General features: G+C 37.4%; 1 protein-coding gene across 2 annotated transcripts in view; it reads left to right on the top strand.

The window, feature by feature from the left end:
• Positions 1-20,694, top strand: part of LOC145688244 (dynamin-1-like protein) — a 249,717-nt gene that overhangs the window by 35,195 nt on the left and 193,828 nt on the right. For both annotated transcript variants that reach the window (XM_081762179.1, XM_081762180.1), the window contains exon 7: positions 1,970-2,115. In XM_081762179.1, the coding sequence (XP_081618305.1) occupies positions 1,970-2,115 (146 nt within the window). The remainder of the gene's footprint in view (positions 1-1,969; positions 2,116-20,694) is intronic.

Genomic DNA, 20,694 nt, shown 5'->3' with positions numbered 1-20,694 from the left:
TCAGACAGACTCGTCTGTTCTAAGAATTCTGAAATTCAGATTTCCTCTTAATTGCGCAAAATTCCCGTTTTGGAATAATAGAGCCTTCTCTTCCTAAATATGTTTAGTTGGATTTTGTGTCTTGGCATTTTGCAGGATATTGGAAGTATGAGTTCGTTGTTCGAGTAACATGGATAAATGGAGAAGACTTATTCTGCTGAACCAGTCGGGACGAATTTTTCCTTCTGTGAATCCGAAACCGGTTTTCAGGGACGTGTGGCAACCCTGCTTATACCATACTTACGTAGATGTAAACTCAATAAAAATTGAGAGGGTGATAAAGTTTGGGACTGAGCTGAGAATCGAATCTAGGTTGCCGGCTTAACGTGTTGAAGTACTAACCATACGCTTTTGTCCCTTTAAATTCCGGAAACCCGATATGATATAAGAAAAATCAGGTGATGTCTCTCATTGTCATATGTGGAAGTGTCAGACAGGTGAAATTTACTCTGTCAAGCTCTTAAATGCTATAAATAATATTATAAATAACAATTATTTTGCTTTCTCTTACGGAATATTTTTAAATATGAAAGGGTAAGAGATCAAACGTGAGAAGAAATATTTATTCTTTAAATGAATTACGTTCTGCCGGCATGATTAAATAGGTTATAGTCCTTTTCAACACAGCAAATTTTACTCAGCTTGTTTGCGAGCGTCACATAATTACCTTCGAAGTCGGGAGTTATATTTTCATGGTTCTTACGTTATAGAGTAAGGGTAGTGTTCGCATTGATCTTACGTTAAAGAGTGAAGTCTGAAGGCTAAGTCAAGAGATAGAGTTAGTTAAAGTAATACCCAGTTTTGGATCAAAAGATACAATATATTTCAGGCAAAAATTTTCTTCTAGGCCTTATATCTCGAGTTTCTCTAGGCCTAACTAGATACAGTGTAGCCAAAACAAAACTAACAATTTACTCACTATGATGTACTTATTCCGCAGAAAATATGAAAACTGGATTTAGGGGCATTTCAAAAATTTTGTGGCCCCTGATCCAAAAAAGTCAGTATATTTCAATTAAACATTTTCTTGTACGCCTTATATCTGTGGAACTACATATAGTGAAGCCAAACCCAAACTATCACGTAACTCAGTAAGATGTGCTTATTCGTAAAAAAAAAAAAAAAAAAAAAAAAAAAAAAAAAAAAAAAAAAAAAAAAAAAAAAAAAAAAAAAACGAAAACTCGATTTAGGGACCATTCAAAAATTTTGTGGCCCCTGATCCAAAAAATCAATATATTTCATACAGTCAAACATTTTCTTGTACGCCCCATATTTTGAGGACTATTGTACATATACTGTAGCCAAAACAAAACTAACAATTTACTCAGTATGATGTACTTATTCCGTAAAAAATACGAAAACTCAATTTAAGGACCATTCAATAATTTTCTGGCTCCTGATAAAAAAAAAATCAACATATTTCATACAATCAAATATTTTGAGAACTACATATAGTGTAGCCGAAACAAAACTAACAATTTACTCAGTATGGTGTGCTTATTCCGTAAGAAATATGAAAATTTGATTTATGGGCCCTTCAAAAATTTTGTGGCCCCTGATCCAAAACATTCAGTATATTTCATTCAATCAAACATTTTCTTTACGCCTTATATCTTGAGAAATACATATAATGTAGCCAAATCCGAACTATCACTTAACTCAGTATGATGTGCTTATTCCGTAAAAAAATACGAAAACCCAATTTAGGAGCTGTTCCGAACTTTTGTGGCCCCTGATCCAAAAACTAATTATTGGCAAACCGCAATTTTTTGATGCATTTTTTGGATCTTCCTAAAATTTTTGACCAAGATCGCAATCTTTTGATCCATTTTTTGGATTATTCCTAAAATTCTTGTTCATAAATAGTTGCTTCTAAATTAAATATCATATCTCGCATTTATTGTGTAATTTCTTTCTTTCCCGTATTTAGACGCAGATTAGAAACATGGTAGCCCAGTTTCAAGATCTCCACAATTCTTTTGAAGATGATCCTATCTCTAGAGGAGAAAATCTTGCTCAAGCTGTTTCAGAGTTTGAGATGATGTGTTCTTCTACAAAGGAAGGAACTATAAGAGTGTAAGTATTGGTCATGATGATTAGGATAGCACTTGAAGTTGCTTGTCATAGTCTTATTTTATTAATGCTCAGCATAATGTAATATACTATTTGTAAGCACAATAGTATATTAGCGGCGAAAACTGCCTTTTTGTTGTGCTTTTTCGAGGCGTCACATTGGAAGCTAATTTAGATAAATGAATTAGTTATCTAATCTAATATAAATAAAATATAATAAAGAGTTTGTTAATGTGTTTATCTGTCTGTCTGTCTGTACGCGGCCTGAGGACCAGACAAGTGGACCAAGAGTAACCAAAATTTGGTTACGGTTACCTTGGTCCAGGCCCCAGAACAGGTCTAAGCGTTTTTTCAAATTTCCAACCAGGGGGTCAAAGGGGGTGGCGTTTACTGGGACCGGCCTGGGGACTAGACAAGTTGACCGAGAGTTAGCAAATTTTCGTTACGGTTACCTTGGTCCAGGCCCCAGAACAAGTCTAAGCGTTTTTCCAAAATTCGAACCAGAGGGGTCTCAGGGGGCATTTACCGGGACATGTAAAAGTAGTAGAAAATGACCGATATTAGTATGGAATTCATACTTTTTGCGGTCGCTGAGATCAATGATGAAACTCCGATCGCATTAACTTCCAAATTCACCTTATTCGGCTGCGAGCCGGGGCTCACCGGGAGGGGGGGACACCAAGACATGTAAAAGTAATCCAAAATGACCGATATTATTGCCACATACCATAGTTTCCGCTGCCACTGAGATCAATGGTGACACCTCCATTAGTGATTACTTGCAAATTCTGCTACCATTGTATGCGGGCCGGGGGTCAGCGGAGTGATACCGAGACATGTAAAAATAGTCCAAAATGACTGATATTAGTATCAAATACAAAGTTTTCGCGGTCGATGAAATGAATGGTGATACTCCCATAGGCGTTGACTTCCAAATACAGTCCCCATTTGTATATTCAGCTAGTATAAAATATAACAAAGAAGTGGGAGTACTGAAGAATATTGGGAACCTTGAAGCTAATTGCAACAATTTGAGATCTCATTGAGCTTAGCGTTAATGAATGAAGCTCTTACGCGTTCACTTTGCATTTCGTTCGTACTTTAAAATTCGAGAACCAAAAATATGGTAATGTTCAAGATGTGCACAGTGATAGTTTATATTAGTGACAAAGTTATTGAATAAAGACGTTTGTCATTGGGAAATAGTAATTTCAAGATTTCCTTTGCATTAGAACATCTACTCGATTAACTGCGTCAAACAGAATAACGTGAGGTTCATTTGTAATTTGATAGTAAGAAGTCTCATGTAAGAGTTCCTTTGTTAGTTTGCTTAAAATGTCTTTTATGGCTATTGTTACCTTTGTACTCCGTCTTGTTGTCCGCGAGAAAAATTAAAATTCTAAAACAGGGCAGAAACAGATTGGTCTGCTTCTAGACGTACCTATAAATTATATGTTAGCCTAATTATAATTTCTGGTTATATTATGCTACAGTTTACTGAGAACGAAATTATACAGTTGTAATCGTTGAGCCCGTGTAACAGGTGATAATTTACTATAGATTTTGCGTTACAAAGGGCATTTATCAGTTAATGTAAAATCAAACTGTAATCTGAAACTCAAACCAAACTCAAACCAACTGGGTCCAAAATGTTGAAATCGGAAAGGGGTTCAAGTTGAGTATCGTATGAAAACTGATGTTAAGTGAAAGAAGATGAAACAAGTCTCGACTCTTGATGATAAGCCTGTGCAAAATGGCGGTGGGACAAAATGTCAACACAAGCGTCATTGAAAAGTCTATGGCCACTCCTATTAATCTGAAACGGTGAGACAGGTGTAAAAACAAAACAAAACAAAAAAAAAAAAAAAAAAAAAAAAAAAAAACTAGATTGTATCAAAGTAAAAGAGAAATATCCCGGGGTCACCCGCAGGATCTCAGACGGGGTCCACTCAAAAGCTTCAAATGCTAAGGGACAGAATTGAATAGTTATTTTATTAACATGTCAGTCATATTGTCAGGGACCCTAGAACATTCTTTTACTTTGAATCATTATACTTTTGAAATAATGCCATTTCCGTGTTTTTGTTTTTACACCTATCCCACCGTTTCAGATTCATACGAATGGCCATAGACTTTGCAATGAAGATTGTGTTGATATTCTGACCCACTGCTATTTTGCACAGGCTTATCGTAGAGAGTCGACACTTTATTTACCTTCTTTTATTTAACACCAACTTTCATACGATATGCAAGTTGACCCCGCTATCTGTTTAAAAATTTTGAGTTGGATCCCATCTGGGACCCTGCGGGGGGACCCTGAGGCAATTTATTTTATTTTGATACGTTGTAATTTTGAAATGATGACAGACATATTTTTCTGTTTTCATATGTCTCACCGTTTCAGGTTTTTCGGGGTTGCAACGGACTTCATGGATACGCTTAAAGATTTTAATAAAATGAGTGAAATGCTGCCTCCAAGCGGAATGCATGAGACCTCCCCAATTTTGGTAACCGGTTTTGATCTTACTTTGGTCCAAGCTTTCAGGAAATACATACAGCACCCCCACTTTGTGGGTTCACGTTCAAGTACATCCCGGTTCAGATAAATAGAAGGAATAGAGACAGTGGCGTCATACAAAAGCAGGCATGAATTATTCTGAATAATCCTTGCTTTTACAAGCTTTCGGCTCTCCCGTGGAATCCTTTTCATGGAGGATAAAAATAGGAGGAAGAAAAATCAAAGCATCAAGGAAATATAAAAGTATGAGTTCACTGGGGATGAACAGTGAAGATACACCTTGTTGTATCAACTGCTGTTACCGGTTGTCAAGTAGCACTATGGTTCGCTGTAAAATGGCGGGATCAAGTTGTGTGGTTATTTGGGAAAAAAAAGTTATCAATTCATGTTAGTACTTCTATTGTTATTGTGCTGGTGTTGAACGTAATTTTCAACGAACTAAAAAGTTCGTTACTGAATTGTCTGTGTCTGTGTGTGTTTGTCTGTCTGTTATTTGCGATATTTTCAATTTTGAACCCTTCATTCGATAGAGCATCAAAAACTCTCTGAGAAAATGATTAAATTTTTCGCTCCACTCGTACCATTCCCGAGATATTGGTCAAAAAATGGCCGATTTCCAGAGATTTAAGAAACCATACCTCGGGAACCGTAAGTCATTGGGAGATAGTATTGGTATTAATCAATACCTAAGAGCATGGTGAACGTTCTGGTACTGATATTAATTGGTGGCCACTGGCCAAACCAGTGGCCACCGGTTACTATTTGGTACCAAAGTGTTTGCCATCCTCTTAGGTATTGATTAATACCAATACTATCTCCCAATGATTTACCGTTCCCGGGATACTGGCCAAAAAATAGTTCCGATTTCGGGAGATATAAGGCTGTGTCCAACACTGGGAATGCGTTGGGATTTCCTTATATAATATGGCATATTTCTTTCTAAAATATTATGAAAACTATTTATCTTGTACATTTCAAAATTCATCCAAATGTTTGTTAGTATCAATATTGCATGTTCACTTTTACTTTCTCTTGCTAGGGTAATATTAGAGAGCGCTAATTAAAAATTAATTTTCTTCCATTTAAAAGCTGTTTAATATATAGCCCTACATTTTGCAACAACGCAGAACAGCAGATAAGAGGCTAACCAGGTAGGTTTCTTTCATTCTCTGCCCCCGCTAGGTCACGTGGACGAACTTTGGGTTGTCCCCGGAGATAAAGAAACCGATGGAATGCAGATTAACAGCAGAAAAGAGCAAAGTCTGTTTTCTCTCTCTTCATAGATTTTAAAGACTTCATTGATTCTACGCAAACATCTCCGCGAATAGTTACGTGTAGAGACATATTGGAGCTAACGACGTATAAACGTTTTAGAAAATCTACGTTGCTTTCAAGTGAGGGAAGTGTTCATCTTATAAAAGTGATTTCGAACTGTATAGTGTAGTGTAAACTAGCTTATTTGTCGCATCAACTGACTAACGTTTAAATAGAGATCAAATAGTTGTAATGTATAGCGAACTGCAAAATAGTTAATATATGTGTAAGAAGAAAACAAGCGAGAACTGTTTTTCGATGTATCGTGTCGTTTATGCTCTGTGAGAATCAATATTGAAACCGGAAATAGTATTAAATTTCTACCAGTTCCGCTTTTCAATAGAGATAGGACTGGAGATGGTATCTATTTTCGAGAGACAATGAATCAATTTCCTAAAACCGCTTATCGCTAGCTATTATAGTTTTTGATTTATGGCCCGTAAGTGGTCGATTTCTATCACTACTGATTTATATAGGAGATTGACGGAGGAGATGGAACCTATTCTTAGGACGCTAAATCGATTCTAGAAACCCCTTCTCCATATCTCCTGCCGCTTTTGGTGTGATACCTGTTAACAGACAGACGGATATAGCCGTTCTATTAGGCTTCCGATACTTATGCATAGAATAGTTTGGAAGTTTAGAAGAAATAGTATTCATCAAATGTATTTTCGTGCAGATTAAGAATATGGGAGTTTCAAGGATTCTTTTACGTAAGTCATTATGTCCTAAAGAATAACGGGGACCACGGTGGCTCAGTGGTAGAGTGCTCACCTGTGGTGTGTGTGGTTCCTGGTTCGATTCCAGATCACACCAAGTGAGCTTTGTGGTGGATAAACATCTTTTTCGTGGGTTTTCTCGGGATTCTCTCATGTTCTCCCACTTTCTTCATTCCACCATTTCATTCATTCTCATCTCCTTTCGCCTAGCCGGCATAACCATGGGATGTAAAACACAAAGATTCCATTTCATTTCTAAATAATAACCTAATATTCTACAGTGTTCTGTTCTAGGCTAATGCCCCAATAATAGTGTTCAGATTGATGAGATGCTTGCAGATTGATATGCCATAAAATCGATTATTTATGCCAAAAAATGCACCAATATCTGCCAGGTAGTCACTACAAGCAAGAATCTATCTATTTCGTTCAAATAGTGATCCCCATGAGACGAGAAGTAAGGTTTTCTCGTCTCGTCTCCTAAATTTAACAGGTCTCGTCTAGTCCCAGTCCTCGAAGACTTCTTTCGCTCTTGTCTCCAAATTTTATTGTTCCGTTTTGGTAATTTATGTTTTTTAAAAAATATGCCCTAATTTTTTCCTTAATTTCATCTGGAAGTTACCACAGACGTTCTGCGTCACGATTGGTCCACGAATACTGTGAAATAACATCATTTAAACCATACTTATCATTGGACAACGACCTGTATATTTTAAACGTAGATAAATACGCTTCATTGCTTTCGTGCCATCATTTTATCAATTTGTAGTTGTTTACATATGAATCATGTAACACTAAAACAATGTTTGAAATCAAGACGGGTGAATTTTTGCTGTCCACGGGACTCGAGAAATTTCTCGTCTCGAAAACGAGACGATAATTGTTGTATTTCTTGCGCCGTCTCGAATTTGAAAAGGTACTTCTCGTGTGGTTTTCGACAATAATCAAGACGAGAAATTTCTGGTCTCGTGGACAACACTACGTTCAGAATAGGATAAAATGGTGGACTTGCGCGGGCGGGCATCTGTAGGGAGCAGGTGCGTTAGCAACGGTGGGTATGCGCGTAAACTAGAAGTTTATCCAATCATTATGTGAATAAAAATACATACCTTTCAAATTGCTAAAGTTTAAATACATCACGAATATCGACCAATATTCAGTTTTTGTTTTTCTTACGCCATATTAGTAAAATATTTTACAGTATAAACTGCCAAAGCGCTTGTAGAGATGTACTTATAATATCGATTCAAAATTTATCATAATCAGTGGCGTATTTAGGATCTTGTTTCGGAGGGGGAGGCTTGAGAACCAATAAGAAGCATTTGTGTTGTACAGCCAGCCACAAAAGTAATTCCCCCCTAAGCGCTCTAATTCCATTACTTGGGGTCCAGGTCTTTTTCAGTTCTGAGAACGCCTAGACAGATGCAACCCAACTTACACGTGACTTTTCTCGGCATTCACAGCAGTTGGTAGCACTGAGTTAAGTCTTTATGCAAGTAAAACTGTGAGTAGATGATGCACGAAAAATTTCTCCATTTTGAGATCAATCTCTCTGGTTCAGAGCGTGTTGTCCAATGAAGATCATATGTTAATCCCAATATTGCTGTGTAATGTATATATTATTTCATTATATACTGGATATTCAAAGAAATAAAGACACTGATCACACATGAATCAGAAAATGCTTGAAAGTAGAGGAAAATATCAAATCTAGAACAACTGTTGGAAATAAGTTTGTAAATGAATGCCTCCATTGAGAGACCTCCAATTCTCCTCATTCCAACATCTTTTGCTTTCTGGATGGGAGAAGATCTTGCTTGTCACACTGAGTATGCATTGAAATTGAAATTGAAACAGAAACACTTGAAAAAGTTCGAACCCGGGTCCACCAAATAGAAGTTCAATGCGCTAACCACTCACCTACCGCGCCATTTAAACTTTCACACAAACTAATACCTAGTTAAAATCGTTTCATAGAAAAATATAAACAAGATACTCAAATATAACAAAAACAAAAAAATATAAACAAAATGCAAATATATAAATAAACGAAAATATAAGCAACTTGTGTGAGTCATTTTTAATGACACTCGAGATTTCCTTGTTTAACTCAAAAACAAGTTATATAGACGTTCCTCATTGAGGAAAATATCACGAAACGTTCTTAAAGTTGAGGCTACGCCATCGGCAGAGCAATAACTTGTGGGGGGGGGGGACAGGGAGCAACTGTCCCCGCCGTTCGAGGGGACCCATTTTGAACAAAATCATCTTACTCCTTATACGATTCGAAAATGAAATTAAAAATGAAGCATTAAATTGGGTCGCTACATTACATAAACAAAACAGCACACAAAAAGTAAATAGAACAAGAATGAGTCGTGGACGCATTTCAGTAAAAAATGTCTACTATTAGGGGCTCTAGAAATAATATTTATTCGTATGGCTTTGAGATTTATCAATATTGTCCTCTTAATAATTTTGTCATATATGGAATGGACCCAGGGAGTAACTAACGGAACCGCAGACCTTGCCATGAGGGAGGGCCATAAAGATTAAGAGAAAGTTGGAAAGAGGGGGTCCAAGAATTAGAAAAACGCCTTTTTCTAGGTGCCCAAATAAGCTTATTAATGCTTGCACCCCCAGAAAAAAGTCTAATTATGGCGCTGGTCATCGGTTGCAGAGATGGTCCCGATTTACATTACATTTCGTCTTTACCCTAACTTCTAATTTCCAAAAAAGAAAAGACGACAGAAATTATTTTCTCATTCTTTGAATTGTATCAACACGTGTAGAAATAGACAGTTCTATGTTTATGTTCCATAACTACTAGTTTATTTTCTTATGTTCATATGAGGAATTTGTGGCAAATTGAGACGGTGCACTAGCCGAGTGATCTCGGGCACTCGGCTGCTGATCATGAGGCGCAATCCACTAGGGGTTCGAATTCCTCTGAAGATCAAGGTCGGAATTCTAACTGTCCTCAGTATTTCTGTGTTCGTATCCCTGTAGTGTTTGGAATACGTCGAAAGGATATGAGGTGCCAGTGGCGAACAATACTCCGGTTGGGGAGATTTGTTTTTAAAAAAATATGAAAGTAAGAAACTCCCATTGCAGCTACCTGGGTGCAAATCCCGCGTGGCAATTATTAATTTTTCTGAATGGGAAGATAATGTTTATGTAATTGGTAATGTAATTGTTATTCCTTTATTATTATTACCATAGAAGGAAAGAAAAAGTAACATAGTCGAAGGTATTCATAGAAACAGAAAAGATATACAGCATGTCAGATGTTTCTTAGGTTTACACATGAACGCAATAATATTACGTTTGTGGATTTACAGATAGAATTATCATTTTATGACAACAAGAAATGAAATATAAATATTTGTTAGCTGATAACAGTAATGCATTTTGTTTCGCCCTTCTTCTAGCTAGAAAGGTGAGGTGGCGTCTTAAGTAGGATCATTCCTGTGACTAGCGTTGTAAGTTCGATCACAATTTGCAATTTGTGCACAGGTAGAAACAATTCCTTGAAACTCATTTTTGGCCCATACTACAGCAATAAGGACGTGTTTAGCCCTTATGTATTCATCAATTCCTGTCTAAACATGTTACGTTTCCAGACAGTACGAATGAAGTTGATACGGATGACGTAATTTTGTGTTGTTGGCATTTCACCTGTGAAGGAAGTCGCTTCAACTCTTACAAGGTATATTTGCGAAGTGTCCCCTCGGGATTCATGTAAAACTGATTTAAATTCCAAAGTTCTCCATGGCTTACTTAATGTGTATTGTACTAATATTAGGTGCCCATATGGGTAACACTGTTCAACAACGAAAATGTAAATTGAACAAAATCAGCTAACTCTTATTGATTTTGTGGTGCTGATCACGAATTTGAAAGTTATTTTCGAATATTAGTTCTACTTTTCGTTTTACAGGCATGTCTAATAATTTATTCGCTTCGTTTGGGGTAAAATGTTACACTGATCTGGCAACACTGGAGAAACTATATGAACGCTTGGTTTCATTGTGTTCCTTATCTCAGTAGTGTCCTGCTATTGTTAGAAAAGACAGGTTTAGTGCAGTTATCAGCGTTTTGGGTGTGACGTTTGTGTAGTGCAGGACATAAAAATACAACTACAAGTACGCAAAAATACTGGTATTTCGAATGTATATTTTTAAATAGTTGTCGGAACTATTTCAATTGACATTTTGAGGATTTCAATAAACAAAAATGCAGCGAAATTGTGTAAACAGTGCGGATAGCTACTGCTACGTGTGTGGGGAAGTGACATTTTCCTCACAAAAGCAGACTATAACACCACTAATAAGAAAAGCCTATCCGCATTACTTTGGTTGTAAAATTGAAGACCAAGATAAGTCTTGGGCACCCCACATTGTGAGTAACACTTGTGCCAGCAATCTAAGAAATTGGATTAATGGGAAGGGGCGCTCAATGCCTTTTGCAGTGCCCATGATTTGGAGGGAGCCAAGCGACCACATCAGAGACTGTTATTTTTGTATGGTTCCTTCCAAGAAGGGAATTTCCACGAAGAAGAAGCGGGCCTTGATCTATCCTAACATTCCTTCTGCAATGCGCCCTGTTCCACATGGAGAAGGACTACCTGTTCCTGACCCACCTAAAGAATACGATCTTTTTTCTGATGATGATCAAAAAGTTGAAGCTCCTGAATCAAGTACTTCGAAGGACCCTACGTTTGTTGTAGAAGAACCTCCATGTGAACCACATAGACTTACTCAAGAGGAACTAAGTGATCTAATCAGAGACTTGGACCTCTCGAAAAGCAAAGTTGAAATTTTAGCGTCATGCTTAAAGCAATGGAATTTATTGCAGGAAAAAGTAAATATTTCAGTGTATCGGAATAGGCAGATGATGTTCACTTCATTTTTTACTATGAAAGACACACTTGTGGCATGTACAGATGTAAATGGTCTCATGAGGGCACTTAAAATTAATTACTAACCTACGGAGTGGAGGCTCTTTATAGATTCGTCCAAGGTGAGTTTAAAGGCAGTGCTTTTACATATTGGAAATGAACTTCCTTCAATTCCTGTAGGTTACGCAGTTCATATGAAGGAATCTTATGAAAACTTGAAACGTTTACTTCAAGCCGTTAAATATTACGATTTTCAGTGGCTCATTTGTGGTGACCTTAAAGTAATAGCACTGTTGCTAGGTATGCAGCTAGGGTATACAGTAGGTATGCAGTAAGTATTGTTGCTTTATATGTGAATGGGACAGTAGAGATCGTGGATCTCATTACCGCAAAAGTGATTGGAGTACCAGAGAAACTCTTCAGCCGGGAGTGAAAAATGTGCAGCATGAGCCACTGGTAGATCGTAACCGAATTTTCTTCCCCGTCTACATATTAAATTAGGTCTTATGAAAAGTTTTGTTAAGAGCATGAACCAAGAGGGTGAGGCCTATAAGTACCTAAGAGAACAATTCCCTTGATTAAGTGATGCCATAGTATCACAAGTTTGACGAAATTCTCCAAGGTGAGGAGAAAGCTGCGTGGGAAAGCTTGAAGAGTGTTTGTTCACAGTTCTTGGGAAGACACCCAGCAACAAATTACAAACAACTGGTAGCAAAGTTGTTATTGTGCTACAAAAATCTTGGTTGCAATATGTCTCTGAAACTCCATTTTCTTCATTCACATCTAGACTTCTTTCTTTCCCGAAGATTGTGGAGCAGTAAGTGAGCGTTTTCATCAAGATATTGCAGCCATGGAGAAGAGATATGAGGGAAAGTGGAGTTCTAACATATTGGCCGACTACTGTTGGACTATTGCAAGGGATGCTCCAGATGTAACCTACAAAAGGCAAGCCAAGCGAAGACGCTCAAAATAAAATAAACATAACCCTGTACAATTGTCTACATTGCAGTGTAGTTCTTGCACAAAAAGGTATTTGTACATATTTTTCATGTTTTGATGTTAATACTGATTTTTATTACGGAATTGTTAATATTTAACTTGACCACGGTTACCTTATTTTCTGTATCGCTGTGAAACTGGTATTTGCGCAATTTTGAAAACTGGTATAGAAAGTACAAGGCTATAGAAAGCTATATGTTAGGGTACTTCTTAACTCCCCAGCTTATCACATCACAGTGAAATTGATAAAAAAAAAAAAAAAAGAAAGAAAAAAAGTGAAATGTAGGTTTTTATAAGGATTTTGCTTAAATTTTCTATAAATATTAATACATTTGTATATATACAGCTACTGTTGTACAATTGCGTTTTTTTCACAACCTGAGCTAAGAAAATTTTTCTATTATCATTTCCTTTCATATTATGCTTAAATGAATGTAAAAATCGCAATTTCAAAGAATTAAATACTTTCGATCAAAATTTGTTGAACAGTGTAATTTGCATATTTATGAGCCTTCATATACCCGGAATTCAATCATACACTACTGTAACGTTCGGTCACAAAATTGCTTTTAGTTTCTTTAGATGTAACTGATCATTAATGTGAGCATATGGAAAACAAATTGGATTAAGTACTGCTTCTCTGACACGTGTTATCCACACCGGCCACCATCTTGGATCCGCCATATTGAATTCAACTTTCGGTTTTTCAAAAGGGAATAGGTGCATGTGATACATCAAATTCATATAAAATTTTCTCGGAAATTCATTGGTGTAGTGAGTTTTACTGTAGCTTGTACCATTTGCGAGATATTACATGTTAAATCCCTCTAGGCACTTCGCGAATAGACAATGCAGAGTAATATCAGTTACGCTTACGTTTTTATGTTGACAAATGAAAACAAATTTCTAACTGGAAAAGTACTGTAGGTATAAACGAACTCTCTTTAACATTGGTGTCATAATCTTACAACATTTCTGTGAGTGATAGTTATTACTTCCATGTTATACTACGAAAAAGGAAGTATTGTATTACGAACAAAATGCCTAATGTAAATCTAGATAGGACCAGATTTTGGTGAAGATATACCATATCTTATTTACCTCTGTGTATGTACGTTCAGAAAATATTTCGTCAACAATAAATCACGTAAAAGATCACATATACATACGGGACCCTGCACAACTTTTTAATGGTTGAATTTGTGAAGTGCCTCATATTTTACATGCAATATCTTGGAAGTGGTACAAGCTACCGTAAAACTCACTACACCAATGAATTTCGGAGAAAATTTTATACGAATTTGATGTATCACATGTACCTATTCCCATTTGAAAAACCGAAAGTTGAATCCAACATGGCTGATCCAAGATGGCGGATGGTGTGGATAATACGTGTCAGAGAAGCAGTACTTGATCCAATTCGTTTTGCATATGCCCACATTCATATTCAGTTACGTCCAAAGAAACTAAAAGCAATTTTGTGACCAAGCGCTTTAGTAGTGCATGAATTCCCGATATATGAAGGCCCATAAATATGCAAATTACCCGTATGGGCCGCTAAAATTAGTACAATACACCTTGGGCCGCGGAGAACTTTGCATTTAAATAAATTTTAGATGAATCCCGAGGGGACATTTCGCGAATGTACCTTGTTAGACCCAGAGAAATTGAATATTTTTCAAGTCAGTATACATCAGAAGTATCAGTTTTGTAGATTATAAAAATTTCTGAACTGCCACAGCCGGAGTCGAACTCGTGTCCCCAATATTATGAAACTAACGCTTAAGTCACTATGAACATCGCTACTCTAAGAAGGGAAAAAAATGAGTTGCAGGAATTCAGTAATTACACACTTTTACGATTCCAGCGTAATAATGGTGAAACTTTGATTTCAGTCGTGATAAAATAGTAAAGTATTATGGAGAAAGAGTAGTCCAGAGAAGTCAACTCTAAATTGACAGTTCATATATACGGAGGCGCTGCCGGATGGTCTCGCCTCGGGTCCCGATTTTTCACGGCACTGCATTGGAAAGATGAACCTTCCTCAGTACGTTGTTTCCTATTTTTACGCGTTTTACTCACTTTTACAGTTTTTCCACTAACTCTTTAAGAACAGGAACAAAAACACAGAAACATTGAGGACAGTAAAAATCATAAACACTATTCGCGCGTTCTTCCCTTGCCTGAAGTAAAACAATAAAATATGGTGAACATGCAATTTTTGGTCTTCCATCTTTTATGTGGTGTGAAATCCAGAGTTGGAGTGGGTCAGTGGGTCAAATGGACCCACTCTGCTCACTGCATTGTAGACAGCATCTTCTGAGCAGCATATTTTTTTCACCCTCGACCCTAACCATAGAAACTAAAAACACGTTTCTGATTGGTTACAGCTTGCGATTGTCCAAACCTTCTGATGTAGGTATTGTGTATTATAGTAGTAATAAAAGAAAATTGTCACTGTTGGAATTGAAGAAGAAAATTGAAGAAGCAGTTGAGGTTAAATTTATATCGTGGCACTCAGGGTGGAACAAAACGAGCCCTTCGGGGCTTCAAACCCCCTCCTCCTACTACTACTGCTTATACTGTGGATTCGTATAGCAAAACTGCACACGTAACGTAATCATTTTTTTTTTTTTTTTTGAGTATTTTTTCATCTTATTTTAATGAAAAAAAAAGTGTTTTGAAAATAACTAACTTTTTAACTCTATGGCCTATGGAGCCCGGAGGTTCAATGCCGCGTTCACAAAAGTTCTCCACTGACTTCTATCCTTAGCTAACTACATCCAGTGTCTACTTTGTATTCCAATCTCTGCGAGATCCATCTTAATGTTGTCCTCCCATCTGCGCCTAGGTCTTCCTAATGGTCGTTTTCCGATTGGTCTTCCAGTCAAGACTTTGAAAGCGTTTCTACTTTCTTCCATTCTAGCTACATGACCCTCCCACCTAAGCCTCCTAGACTTGACGACCCTAACAATGTTGGGTAAACCATATAACTTATGTAGTTCCTCGTTATGAAGTTTCCGCCATTCCCCATTCCCGTTCCTCTTGGGTCCGAATATTCTTCTCAGGATCCTGTTCTCAAATACTTTCATTCTATGTTCTTCCCTCAGAGTAAGTGACCATGTTTCGCAACCATACAGAACAACAGACATGATTATCGTTTTGTATATTTTAAGCTTCAAATTCTTCGACAGAATTCGGGACGACAAGAGATTTTGAACCGAATAATAACACGAATTCCCTGCTTTTAGTCGACATTGAATTTCTTCGTGAATTTAATTTTCGTCTGTTAATATTGATCCTAGATATCTGAAACTATCCACTTTATCAAAAGTATTATTTAATATTTTAACGCATCCATAATTTGCTGTATTACGGTCCACTTCCATGTATTTAGTTTTCTCTGCATTTACAGCTAAACCCATGTTCCTGCAAGCGTTTAATAAGATCTCTGCATTTCTTTCTAATGTTCTCCTATGATCCCCTACTAAATTTACATCATCAGCATATGCCATAACCTGGTGAATACCGTTCAACTCTAGGCCGTGGTTGCTATCTTTGATTTTCCTTATAGCGTATTCCAGAACAAAGTTAAATAATAATGGCGAGAACGCATCTCCTTGTTTCAGGCCATTTTGGACGTGAAAGCTCGTGGACAAAAATTTTCCTACCCAGACTTTACTCTGGGATTCATTTAAACATATCTTATTTAATCTAATTAGCTTTCTCGGTGTTCCAACGTAAGAACGTTGTATAATGTTTCTCTCCTAACCGAGTCGTACGCCTTTCTAAAATCAATAAATAGTTGATGTACCGGGGTATTGTATTCCCATTTTTTTTCGAGTATTTGGCGAATGGTAAATATTTGGTCGATAGTTGATCGATTTCGTCTAAATCCGCACTGATAATCTCCAATAATTTCATCTGCGTATGGGGTCAATCTTGCTAATAGAATATTTGAAAGGATTTTATAGGATGTTGACAGAAGAGCAATGCCTCGATAATTATTACAGTCAGTTTTGTCGCCTTTCTTGTGAATTGGAACAATGATTGATTCTTTCCACTCTTGTGGCAATTCTTCCTTGCTCCAGATAAGGAGAATGAGTTTGTGTATCTTGTTTTGCACAATTTTTCGCCTCCAGCTAAAATTAACTCAGCCGGAATTTCATCTACACCCGGAGATTTGTGTTTCTTTAATTTCTTTATAGCGGTTTCTACTTCTATTCGGTTGGGTTCTGGAATATATGGTTCTGCGGTGTGTATCTCCTTTTCTCCACGCACACTAGTTTTTGGTTGCGTGTTAAGCAAATCGTCAAAGAAATTTTTCCATCATTTTTAAGATGCTATCCGTATCAGTGAGAACTGTACCGTCAGATTTCTTTAATATATAAGTACGAGATTGATAGCCTTTCTTAAATTCGCTGATCCCCTTATACATGTCCCGGATGTTTATATTTTTACTATTATCTTCAAGTTCCTTAATTTTAGCTTTCAGAAAATCGTGTTTCTTTGTTCTAAAAGTTTTGGAAGTTTCCCGCCTGATATCTGCGAAATTTTGTGTAGTTATTTCATTCGCATCTTTTAGCCAGCGTAATTTTGCCTGTTTTCTCTTCTCTGCTAGTTCTATGCATTCCTGGTCGAACCATGGTTTGTTCCTACGTATTTCCGCCTGTCCCAATGTTTCTTTTGCTGAAATTTTAATGCTATCTCTAATTTCAATCCAGGTATCCTCAACACTAGTGCATTCCGAGTCTTCTAAAACCGAGAATCTATTCGAAACTTCAATCTGGTATTCCTCTCTTACCTGGCTCTCTTCTAATTTCTTTAAATTCAACCTCTCCGTTTTCGGACATAGAATATTACCTTTATTCAACGATAATTTCTCTCGTATTATCGCTGCTATCAGGTAGTGATCAGTGTCACGATCAGCCCCTCTAAACGACCGGACATCAATTATGCTAGATTGCCTTCTTCAATCTACTAAAACGTGATCAATTTGATTATGTGTTTTTCCGTCTGGTGATGTCCAAGTGTATTTATGAACGTCGCGATGTGGGAATTTTGTACTCTTCACGATTAGGTTTTTGGATGTTGCAAAGTTCACGAGTCTAACACCGTTGTCATTACTTTCCTTATGCAAACTTTCGTTCCCTATAATCGGTTTGAAAATATCCTCTCGTCCTACCTTCGCATTGAACTCCCCTAATAGAATTTTCATATGGTATCGCGGGAGTTGGTCAAATATCCGTTCCACTTCTTCGTAAAAACTGTCTTTTATATCGTCATCCTTATCTTCAGTTTTGAAAATATTGAAAATAAAATATAAAAAAAACTACTTGACCCGGGTTTGAACCCACACCAAAAGCAAGCGCTAGTACTTTCGGCCACGAAGACCGCCAGTAACAGACACTTAATTTTTTCTATATTTCAGCTGCGTGGCGAGAAACCGATAACTCCAGGTTACCAGAACCGCGTATTTAGCTCCTATGAGTAGGGTCGAGCGTGATTTAAAAATATGCTTCTGAACACTAGTGAATTTGTCTACGTGTTATTTTCAACAAGGATGTTATAAATAGAGTATCTGTCCATATGTGTCTTCATCCTATTAAATCGGTGAAGCCCAAAAGCAACCGAGCATCGGCACGTCTGATTGGCTACTTTCGTTTCCGCCATGATTGTTGGCTCAAAACATTGCAATCCTATTGGGCGGAGTGGGCAGAGTAGGGGTGGAGAAACTGTGACGTATGGCTTCAAGATTTTGTTGTAAGGGCAGAACCTCTATTTTATAAGATCCTTGATTTTCAAGGCCTCCATTTCCCTTTTTCATTTGTTTCTGTTTAATTACCTGAGTTGACTATCTCTAAGTGAAAGAAGAATTTAAGGCATTTTTGGATATTGATATTTGTAATTGTAATAATAGCAGAAGCTTCATAACGAGGAACTACATAGTTTATACAGTTTACCCAACATTGTTAGGGTCGTCAAGTCTAGGAGGCTTAGGTGGGCAGGTCATGTAGCTAGAATGGAAGAAAGTAGAAACGCTTTCAAAGTCTTGACTGGTAGACCCATAGGAAAACGACCATTATGAAGACCTAGGCGCACATGGGAGGACAATATTAAGATGGATCTCGCAGAGATTGGAATACAAAGTAGAAACTGGATGCAGTTAGCTAAGGATAGAAGTCAGTGGAGAGCTTTTGTGAACGCGGCACTGAACCTCCGGGTTCCATAGGCCATAGAGTGAGTTAGTTAGTTAGTTAATAAAAGCAATTGGACGTATACTACTAGTTAGCTTTCGAGACACACAGCCTGAGAGTTTTAGAGGAGCTAACTACTGGAAACAATACATTTCTGAATCACTGTAATGTATAAATTATATAAAAATTAAATGTAACTGTGTGTGCCTAATCATCACGGTCAAATTGCAGTCAAATAAAATGGCTTTAGGTATATAGTTAGGCCTTAATCCAAATTGTGAGGTTATCATATTGCGTTCATTATAATAATATCCTAAGGGATAGTGGGGATCCGAATATTTGCGGGGGAAAAAAAAAAAACTAGTCTCACAAGCCGTTAAAACTTACGAAGCTGAAATTCAGTATATTAGCTCTTTATTGAAAATGACCAGAATGTCTCCTAGCATTTTTTAACATTCTCCTTTATGGGGAGGGGTGCACTTTCCACATATGGTAAATAGATAGTGGGTTAGTTTGTAAAAATAATCAAAAACTATCGGCCGAGTTAGATTCCCGGCGGGAGCTCATGTGGTTCGGATTCACGTTAATCCGTACTTCATGCCGTAAGCGTCGGTGGACCACCGATGGGCAACTAGCGACATCTCGCCAAAAATTGGCGCTCCGCGGCGACGCGGTGGCCCCTCTTCCGTTTTGAAAATTATACCACCAGCGGCCCACCAGTGGCAGAAACACGACAAAACGCTAATGAACCACAAAATTACTCCCAGAAATTATGTTAAATCGCCTATATGTGCCAATTGTTTACATTAAGGTGAGTCTAAAAAACACTAAAAAGTACCAAAAAAGTACGCCGGAGGTGGCTCGAACCACCAACTTTATGATTACTGGGCGGGTGTTTTCCGACTTCGCCACGGAGGCGATGAAGGAAACGTCAATTGTAAAGGGATAAATCGTTGAGATCTTTTTAATTTGGTCAATCAGAGTGCTCCTTTAACCGTGTATATGAGACGATAACTGTTCGGGATAAAATAAAATGTGTTCGCTATGTAATTTTATAACAAGAGGACACGTGTCTATTTACTTTATTTCATAGTTCTCCCATACACATTTTCTAATAATCGACGACAGTTGCCATCTAAATTCATACAATTATTGCACTTATCTCAAGATTTTTCACTTCATGATGTTGAGGCAGAGTTTATTCTTGACCCCCGAAGCTCACTTTAGGAACAATTCGTCAGGGAAAAAAAAATAATAAATAATATATAATAATAACCGCATGCACATGACTGGCGATGGTTCGTATTGGTCCCTCCGCGATTCTCCGCGACGAATCGAAGGAGCGCTGACCAAAACGAAGTCCTCGCTGCTACGCGGTGGTAACTTCAACATCCCGACTCGAGATATCTGTTTCGACTCGACGAAACCTTGCCGCCAGTGGGACACTAGCGGCAATCCTTCGACTCGTCTGTATATTGACGATCGACTTTTACCCGCAAGTTGGCCACTAGGTGTTGGCGACGTTTACGGCATGGGGTAGGCCCACGTCTCATATAGCCTCGTTGCTGAAAGGGACGTTAAACTCAAAATCAACTGAACTCAACAAAAAATACAGTGCTTCACATCATATATCTATATATGCTTACCATGCGCTTTATAATAATTGCTGAAGCTTGTTTTTTATATGGAGCGCTTAGAGCACAGGGCAATCAACCCATCAAGTTGTTAGAAAAATAGACATAAAACTCGTAACGTAAGCTTCTCTATGTTGGTCTACTTACCTTGATTTGGGACATTCAATTTCATCCGTCTTCACACTCAAAAGTATCGATAATTCAACAAGGAAATAATTATACCATGATAATTTAATTGAAATTCACCGTAATTTTGCCCCTGACAAACACTACCATTTTATATCGTAAAGGTCAGATCCAT

This window comes from Thermobia domestica, chromosome 6 (genome assembly GCF_964235325.1).
Source record: "Thermobia domestica chromosome 6, izTheDome1.hap1.1, whole genome shotgun sequence".
Classification (NCBI taxonomy): domain Eukaryota; kingdom Metazoa; phylum Arthropoda; class Insecta; order Zygentoma; family Lepismatidae; genus Thermobia; species Thermobia domestica.
The sequence above is the reverse complement of the archived record's forward strand: the minus strand, read 5'-3'. Positions and strand labels throughout refer to the sequence as shown.